A 9,935-nucleotide genomic window follows, 5' to 3' on the forward strand; every position below is an offset into this window, starting at 1 on the left:
CCCCCCCCACCCCCCGACATGAGAATTACATGGTTGGAATATATAGTGTGGAGTTACATTCTCTAGTTAAGAAATTAGGATATATTTATATCCCTCGATTTCTCCCTAGTTCGTTCATTGATATGAATGCATGATATTCAAATAGCTTTTAAGTGGAGGGTATGTAGTATTTAACATTTCTGTTCGGGTAATTAATGTAGCCATCCATTTGTATAGTGTAATTTTTCATATTCTTTTTTTAAAAAAAACACTTTGATTTCAGGTAATGAGCATGGTATCAGGATTTGCACCGCTGATTTCTGCAGGTATTTTTTCAGCTACCCTGTCTTCTGCATTAGCATCTCTTGTGAGTGCACCTAAGATCTTCCAGGTAAGTTTGGAAGCAAGCCTATAATTTCCATTTACTTCTCTATCAGAATTTTTGGAAGGGAACTCTGATATGTTGCCATTGTGCTTCATACCAGTTGACATCAGTAGATTGATCTAGTGTTTACCTGTTGCTTAGAATGGGAAAACAGTCTGTTACTGTTACTAAACATAGCTAGGCTGTCATGTATTCCCTCATATGTTTCTGGTTAATTTAGAGATTATTTTCTGTTGTAAGTAACAGTGGAGGACACACAAAGGGAACAGATTAATTTATTTCTCAGTGTAATCACAGAAGGAAGCAGCATGAAGTTGAACATGTAGCTGAGGAATCTTAATCCTCAGAGAATACACTATCAAAACAATTGTGTGTCGGTTCTTGCATAAATCATTTACATTGTTTTTCTTGGTGTTCCTTAATGTATTTTGCTTTACCTTTAACCATTTAATCCCATTTTTTGTCTTACAAGTTCTCTTTAGAGAGCATTAAAGATTTACCTAATAAATGATCTCTTTTTCCAAAAGTTTAGTAGGGAGTCAAATGTAGAAGAGATTTTCTTGCAGACTAGAAACACAAATACTGATGTAGAGAACTAGTGTATATATTGGGCGAACTTTCCACTTTCTGAGAAAACATCAGCTCTAAAGAAAGACTCTTTGTGATTGTAAGACACCAGTAAAGTAAAATAGTAAATTACTTACAGAAAAGCAAAGCTCTTACAGATGGAAATTACTGAAGGATAGAATATTGGAAATGCAAAATGTCAAGAAGCAAAGACAACTGAAAATAAAATCAGTACATGGTGGCTATAAAACTTTCTTTTTCAGGAGTATAATATGAAGTGCAAGACAGTATTAGTAAGCATCAGAAGGAACATGGTTTGAACAAAACGCATACTGACTCTTGAATTTTGTTTTTTCTTAGGCTTTGTGCAAGGACAACATTTATCCAGCATTTCAGATGTTTGCAAAAGGGTATGGGAAGAACAATGAACCACTGAGAGGATATCTTCTAACGTTTTTAATTGCTCTTGGATTCATACTAATTGGTTAGTTTGACATTATAATAAATCTCAATATCCTTTTGTCCTTTACAAAGCATTCTAGTCCATATCATGACTCGATAACAGTGTCCTAGAGGTCTGATGCACAACTTAATTCTAATCCAGTGTTCTAAATCTGTTTGTGGGTTACTTTCTCCTGTCTTCTAAATACAACTCTGTCTAGAACTGCAATGAATTTGAATTGAACTGTAGGAATACTGCACTTTACGAACTGTGGGTATCTGTCTTTAAACACTATGAATCAATAAAAATACGTCTTTTTCTCTGAGGTGGAGAGAAATGTTATATATTGTAAATATGAAAGTTTATTTCAGATTTTTCTAATAATTACAAATAGCTTCAGTAAGTGACAGACTTGCATGAACAAGAGTGTGTTTTCTGTTAAGTTACAAACAGTAGACTTGAGTGCTGATGCTGCTATTGCTAAAGGTAAAGGTAGTCTAGGTATAATTACGTGTGTTCTGTGTGGATGGCAAACTAATTGTGATGTGTCCATCCATGAGTCCTGTATCAGTACTTCTAAACTTCTTTTCTCATTTTGCTCTTTCTTCCTTACCTGAAGTCTGCTTAAGGCATGGGTATACCCATGATGTCCCTACTACAGCTTACTGACGGAAAGCTTGATTACAACAAGCAGAAACTTACAGACTAACATGGCACATTCTGCATTTTGATAGCTCTTTTTTGATGCTGAGAGTACACATGTAAATGTTTTGTACCATACTGCCTTAACGGAAGGCCTCCATGATCTTAAAGGTCTCTTCCAACCAGATGATTCTGTGATCAGGTTCTTCCATTTCTTTCACTAATGAGGGGGTGCTGTCATTGTTGTGATGGTATTGGTCTGTAATAATGCACTATACTAGTTCCATTGATGCAACTTTTCATTTAAAATGCAGGCAGATTAATATGTTTGTCACATTGCTCACACTAAATTCACCATAGCTGATTGTCTCTTACGAGTATCTTCTCTTTGAGAATTGAGCTAGAGATGCACTGAGATGTATGTAACATAATGCTGTGTCTGTTTCTGATATTGTCAGAACCCAGTGTTTTGGTGCACTGATCAAGCCATGGTGGGGAAAAAATTTTCTCCATTAATCATTTTGAGAAAGTATGTAGTGCTTCAAAAGTGGGAGTCCTGGAACATATGGTAGTATGGACGAATGTTCATATTTTTAAAACTGAAAGTTAGTTTCTGATTATTAGGAGATAACTTTGTAAATAAGAGACCATTAAGATAATAGTTCTCTCTGAACAGAAGAGAAGAACTACTGCTTCTTACAGTACACCAGGAAATAAGGTTGTTTATAGCAAATTTTTTAGTCTGGAATCTATGAAGCCATTGGATGATACCTTTCATAACAGCCTGCTTTGTTTTTTGGTTTTACAGCTGAACTGAACGTTATTGCTCCAATTATTTCTAACTTCTTCTTGGCCTCATATGCCTTGATTAACTTCTCTGTATTCCATGCTTCTCTTGCAAAATCTCCAGGTAAGAGAGGGGTGAGAGTTTAGAGTGCAGTTTCTCTATGCATAAACAGAATTTACAAAGTATTACTATAAATGAATATTCAGTTTAGTTACTAAATATCTATTTGACTGTCATGATGCATCTGAATTACAAGCGTGATACGGTGTGTACTTAGGTCTTCTGAAATTTTGAGGACTTGAGAGATCCAGCAGGCCATGTTTGGGATGACAAGATCATCCCAAAGGTATGAGGGGACACCAGATAATTCAGTGTTTATTGAGAAACTCATGAGGAAAGCTTTCTTGCGAATTCAGTATCTGGTGTTCAAGAATAACCCTTTTGGTTTTGGATTTTTCTGTTACAATGTTTCATCTTCCAATCCAGAAGAAACTGTAATTTGTAGGTGGTATTTTATAGCCTGTGGGAGGCTAGTTAGATTATAGGAATAAACCAAAACCCAGTACTTGCAAAACAGGTGTATGTACGGAGTCCGCTATGCATTTGTACTGAAATAATGCTCTTAAAAGCTTCTTAAGTAGCTGAACTGTAGATACCGTTATTTTGCCAGAGCATGTGCATAACTGTCTTTACACAACAGTTCTATGTCTAATACGCTTGTTAATCTTGGGTGTTTTAGTGGGGTTGTGCATATATATTTACCTTATTTTGGATAAACTTATGACAAATAGGGATGTAAAAGAGTGACAGTTAAGTATTTTGACATACTCTGCTTGGATATATCTGTCCTTTTCATGTGAAAATAGTAAAAATACACAACCAGAAACAGGCAGTAGTATGGGAGAGAGTTGAGTCATGAGCGGATGATTCATGTTGTACTACCTTTGAAAGCAAAAATTATTTGTCAGGCAAGCTTGCTGAAGGTTCCTGTAGCCTGCTTTAACAGACATACTGGCACGAGCATCTCCACACTTCCCTTTTGAGAGATTCTTTTAGAGGACAAAATTAGGAACACCTACATATCTATGTAAGAAAGATGCATATTTATTTGAAAGGTGTTGGAAAATGGAAAGCCAAAGTGTGCCAAAGTCTTTATTTTGTACGTTACTGAAACTGTTACACATTCATGTGAAATGTGATGCAGAACACTAGGAAAGGAAAAGAAGAATATTGCCTTACTTCTCTTGGAGTAGTGATACTTCCCTCTTCTATTCACACAATTATATTTTGAATAGGTTGGCGCCCTGCTTTCAAGTACTACAATATGTGGATTTCTCTTGTTGGAGCTATTCTGTGCTGCATTGTGATGTTTGTCATTAACTGGTGGGCAGCACTTCTAACATATGTCATAGTCCTTGGACTCTACATTTATGTCACTTACAAGAAACCGGGTATGTATAGGGGCTTCTTTTGGTTGTGGTGAGGGGAAGAGGGATATGGAACAAGGGAAAAATTGATGGCCTTTAGGGGGAAAAAAAACCCCAGCTTCTATTTGACTGCCTAGTTCAAGGCTAGACTGTTTCAGGCTTTTGACTCGTAATGAAATGTAATTATGCCTGAAGAGTCACTGCTGTTGTTCCCTCTCCTCCCAAATTATCAAGGTGCATGCCTTGCACTTAGGCATAAACATTGAAATGAAAATTAAAGGAAAAGATTCATCTGCAACAATCATGGCTTGCAGCAACAAGGGCACTAGGAAAGCATGATAAGTTTTGATAAGAAGTGAAAGAAGATGCTTCCTTACCTTTACAAATTGAAAAGGGATTTGAGTGGTGGCTGTTTTTTCAGTAAACCATTCCTAAACCTATGAAAAACAATTTCTACTGTTTCTTCCTCCTCCTAAGAGCACTGTATGATCCTAAGTGCAAGATGGAGCAGAACTGAACCAAAAATTGTTCCTGAAGTTGAAAATAAGAAAAACCCTGTATCCTGGGCTATGAAGATTATGAAGTACTTGGATGATAAATTCATTGTAGCTATCCAAAGATGTATATAGGAACAAATAGAGAGGGTACAGGGATCTTTCATTTCCATATAAAAATAATGTAAAAGGAACTGCTTAATCTAGCAGTTTTCGAGTGAAAGTGTTTGACTTCGTTTAGGCAATGTTTTGAGAATTTTTTCTTTTGCTGTAATATAAAATAACTAAGCACAGCATTTTTGCATGTGTTTATTTTTTTTTTCACTCTGAAGTTGTCAGTCTTTGAAATGTTGGGGGAAAAGCCCTCAATTCCTCTTTCCTATAACTGTAAAATACCAAACTCTAACTTGTTTGCTTAAACTTCTACAGAAATGTTGTCTGTAATTAGAATTACCTATTTAGTTGTAGGGATTGTTTACTAGTATTGTGTAAAATGTACCAAGATGTAGCTTAAATCCTCTATGTTTTCAGTTGGTATTCAACCTTGGTTTTGTGATTGTGTGGTTTTATAATGAACAACTTCAAATCTTCCAACAGATGTGAACTGGGGATCCTCAACGCAAGCTTTGACTTACTTGAATGCACTGCAGCATTCTATTCGGCTTTCAGGAGTGGAAGATCACGTGAAAAACTTTAGGTAACAGTTAATATTAAAGACATAGGAAACTACTTCTATGTGTTCAGTAGGGTACTGTCATGAAGTTTGCTATCATTGTTTCTATTAAATGCCTGTTCATCTCGTGGGTTATGACAGCTTTGAATTTGATCACTGTAGACGTTCTCTGGATATGTTTACATTAACATTTTATTTCTGGTTAAGAGTGCATCTTAAAACCAAGTCTGTGGACAATGTCTGCTCATTGTTAGATGCCTCATGGTTTGCATCATGAACTGTGAATTGTGTTCCTCTTTGAAACTGAACTGGAGGGTATGCTCCAAACTGCTAATGAGCATTCAGTCCACATACGTGGGATAAAGCTGATCTAACCTAAAATCCCCAAGAAGTGTATACTGTGGATGTTGTACTCAATGCCAGCTATTTCAGATTAGACATTCTCACTGCACTTCAGTAATGACAGACAGGCTATGTGAATGTTTTTCAAACAGCTGAAGAGAACTGATTCTTGTCTGCCACTATGGCTACCCGGAAGGGTCATTCTGAAGGAGGCAGTTTTTTTGTCCTACAGTATTTATGTCACAATTCTGGAATAAGCTATTGTAGAAGAAAGATGCTTCAAAAAATTGTAACAAAAAGTATTGACTTAAACTGATTCCCCCCAAAAATAGAATCATAGGTTGAACATGACATTACCATGTAGTCTTGTCCAATTCCCAACTCAGCTGAGTCACTGTGGATCTGTCTGCGAAATTATATCCAACGTTAATGTTCCATCAGATTGCTCACAGCCATATCCAGTCAAATTTTGAGTATTTCCAATGATGGAGGTTCTGTTAACGTGTCTCTTCAAACAGAGCAGTTACCTTCTACATGTCGCGTATGCCCAGCACAGGATTTGTAGTGTTGACAATTAGTGTAGCAAATCTCTATCATGTCTTGCTGCTGCAGCTGTAGAAAGGGTGTTATTCTGTTAAGCTCAGCATAGTAGCAAGAGAAAAATCTTCTGTTGCTTAAGAAGGGAGACTTTGCATGCACTAAGGAGCGTGCTCGGGGAAATATTGATACAGATGCTATTCTCTGAGGTTAAGTCCAGAATACAGAACCTTGTTAGCAACGCAGCTTCTCAAAAGGGGAGATCTGTGGTATTTCATGTCAGTTAGGAAAATACTCCGAGTTCTGACTGAGCTCTTATTTCAAGTTTTAAGTCCTAACATGACATTAAAATACAAACATTGTGTTATTTATTATATCAAGCTACGTTGTTAACAGGAGAAAAGAGTCTGTACATTCAATAACTCGTTTGCTTAGGTATCAAGGCCAGCAATTTTCACACTTTCCCTAGTACACATCTAAAGACTGGCAGTACCTTGCAGTACTTAACTATGATTTGTTTTGCAACCTCACTTCTGCTATGAGTCTATTTTGATTGCAGACTTGAATGTAGAAACAAGCTTTATAAGAAAATTCTTGCCAAGTGTAACTTTTTGCTTGTGTTGGTACAGTAAATGAATGCTCTGCTGATCAGTATGTATATATGATTGCATTGGAAGTACTTCAGCTGTTTTGTTTGTAAAGCTAGCATACAGCTTTCTGAGTTTTAATCTTCTTTGTAATCTTAAGGAGATACAGATCTTAATGTAAGCCATTTCTAAGCACAATGGCTTTAGAAGAACTACTTTTGGCCTGAAACAGTTTCTAACCTGTGTCAAAAAAATGTTTTGAATTCTAGAGATACATTCTAAACCAGACCAATTCAATAGTTTTTATATATTAATTTGTAACATAACTTTGCAGATGAGAATAAGTTGGCTGGGAGAGTTGATCTGCTTGAGGGTAGAGAGGTTCTACAGAGGGATCTGGACAGGCTGTATTGTTGGGCTGAGGCCAATGGTAGGAAGTTCAGCAATGCCAAGTGTTGGGTCCTGCACTTGGGCCACAACAACCCCAGTGCAGTGTTACAGGCTTGGGGAAGAGTGGCTGGGAAGGTGCCAGGTGGAAAAGGACCTGGGGGTGTTGAATATGAGCCAGCAGTGTGCCCAGGTGGCCAAGAAGGCCACAGCATCCTGGCTTGTATCAGCAATGACATGGACAGCAGGAGCAGGACAGTGATTGTCCCTGTGTACTCAGCACTGATGAGGCCATAGCTTGAATACTGTGTTGAGTTTTGGGCGCCTCACTACAAGAAGTACATTGAGGTGCTGGAGCATGTCCAGAGAAGGGCAACAAAGCTGGTGAAAGGTTTAGAGAGCAAGTCTTATGAGGAGTGGCTGAGGGAACAAGGGTTGTTTAGCGTGGAGAAAGGAATCTAGAAGGGAGACCTCACCCTCTCTCAAAGCCAAGAAGGCCAATGGCATCCTGGCTTGTGTCAGAAGTAGTGTGGCCAGCAGGAGTAGGAAAGTGATTGTGCCACTGTACTCAGTGCTGGTGAGGCCACATCTTCAGTACTGTGTTCAGTTTTGGGTCCCTCACTAAAATAAGGGCATTGATGCGCTGGTGTTTGTCCAGAGGAGGGCAACAAAACTGGTGAAGGGTCTGGAAACCAAGTCCTGTGAGGAACATCTGAGGGAACTGAGGTGGTTTATCCTGGAGAAAAGGACACTGGTGGGAGACCCTATTGGTCTGTGCAACTCCTGAAAGGAGGTTGTAGGGAGGTGGGGGTTGATCTTTTCCGAGGTAAAAAGTGGTAGGATCAGAGCAAACAGCTTCAGTTTGCACCAGGGGAGGTTTAGATTTAGATTTGAATGTTAGGAAAAAATTCTTCACTGAAAGGGTTGTTGGGCGCTGGAACAGGCTATCCAGGGAAGTGGTGGAGTCACCAACCCTGGAAGAGTTTAAAAGATGTGTAGATGTGGTGCTGAGGGACGTAGTTTAGAGGCAACTGGGCAGTGCAGGGTTAATGGTTGGACTTGATGATCTTAAAGGGCTTTTCCAGCCTAAATGATTCTAATATGGAAAATGAAGTCAAGCTGCTATAGAGATTGAGACAGATGACTTTACGTAACTCTTATGATATGAAAAAATACCTCTTGAAATAAATTCTGAAGTCTGGACACTTCATCTTATATTCGTTAGAAAGTTGCCTAGAATAACTTGGTTGCAGTCATTTGTCTCTGCCTTTTAAAGGGGTGTATTTTCAGATTCAGTAGGATTACTCAATTTGGAACCAATTAAATGTAGGTCTTCTGTCAGTTGTGGAAAAATTGATGTTTACTTACTTCAAGAAAGTCTTGTAAAAGTAGATGAAGTTACTACCTTTCCAGTGATGATTGTGTTTTTATGGCAAATATGTGGAAGAAACTTGTTTCTGTTAGTGGAAAAAAAAAAAACCAAACCAGCCACTACTCAAAATGTATCTTCTGTCAGTTGTGGAAAAATTGATGTTTACTTACTTCAAGAAAGTCTTGTAAAAGTAGATGAAGTTACTACCTTTCCAGTGATGATTGTGTTTTTATGGCAAATATGTGGAAGAAACTTGTTTCTGTTAGTGGAAAAAAAAAAACCAAACCAGCCACAACTCAAAATGTAACGAATTCCCACCTTTTTTTCTCTCCTCATCTATTCACAATTCTAGACCTCAGTGCTTAATTATGACAGGTGCTCCAAATGCACGTCCAGCTTTGCTTCACCTTGTCCATGCTTTCACCAAGAATGTGGGCTTGATGATATGTGGCCATGTGCATATGGTAAGTGTATTCTATCTTTAAAGTTACCTTGGTTGGGGGGGTGGGGAGGGGTTAACTTACTTGCTTTTTGTTTGTGGTTCTTGGTTTTAAGTTGTTTTTTTTCTAGAATTGAAGTGTTACAGATTAAATTACTGTCTTTTAAAAGTAGAGCTATGCTGAAAAGAGTTAAGGTAGTGTCGTCTTTCTTGTAGGAAAACAATTCTGATTAGAGATTTTCTGGGAACATATCCCATCTCTATTTAAAATTGCCTTCCTGTAAGAAGGGTGACACTGCCTTCACTGACTGACCATTTGGTTAGAGTCTGTATCCTTCTGCAAACTGTATCCTTTTGCAGAAACTGGGCTGATGTGTTCTTGATTATATCTCATCCTGTATTCTGCAGTTTGTCTAGGAGGAACACAATGTTTTGTCCTGATATAAGTAATAAAAAGAGAGTATTTAAAGAAGAGATCAGTTTGACTGCAACATGGAACTGCAGAAATGACAGTACTGTGACAAAGGCTTTCTGGTTCGGATTGTGTACACACAGAGGCACACTTGTACTGCTTGAAAATAATATTCCCATAAAACTTAATATTGGGTCATCTTGTATCTGTGTGTTCCATTACAAAGCCCTTTCCTTTTAAAACTGCATTACGCTTGGAGGACAAGCTTGTGCCACCTGCTGGTGAAGTGGGTTGTGCTTTGCAGGAACAAGATGGCTAAAGTTCGAACAACCCTGATGCTGAAAACGAGAATGCTGCTGATCATGCCTGCTATATTGTTGGTGTTGTTTGGGGTTTTTTGATAGTGTGGAATCATGTTTTGAGGTTCTTCAGGTTTGAATTAGAATTGGTGAAATAAAAGGGG

General features: G+C 38.0%; 1 protein-coding gene across 1 annotated transcript in view; it reads left to right on the forward strand.

Moving 5' to 3' along the window:
* SLC12A2 (solute carrier family 12 (sodium/potassium/chloride transporter), member 2) overlaps positions 1-9,935 on the forward strand; it is a 47,603-nt gene that overhangs the window by 24,895 nt on the left and 12,773 nt on the right. The window contains exons 11-16 of the mRNA XM_010145296.1: positions 263-370; positions 1,292-1,415; positions 2,824-2,925; positions 4,098-4,253; positions 5,321-5,420; positions 8,974-9,085. Coding sequence (XP_010143598.1) covers positions 263-370; positions 1,292-1,415; positions 2,824-2,925; positions 4,098-4,253; positions 5,321-5,420; positions 8,974-9,085 — 702 coding nt within the window. The remainder of the gene's footprint in view (positions 1-262; positions 371-1,291; positions 1,416-2,823; positions 2,926-4,097; positions 4,254-5,320; positions 5,421-8,973; positions 9,086-9,935) is intronic.

Source organism: Buceros rhinoceros, unplaced genomic scaffold, assembly GCF_000710305.1.
Source record: "Buceros rhinoceros silvestris isolate BGI_N320 unplaced genomic scaffold, ASM71030v1 scaffold5861, whole genome shotgun sequence".
In the NCBI taxonomy this organism is placed as follows: domain Eukaryota; kingdom Metazoa; phylum Chordata; class Aves; order Bucerotiformes; family Bucerotidae; genus Buceros; species Buceros rhinoceros.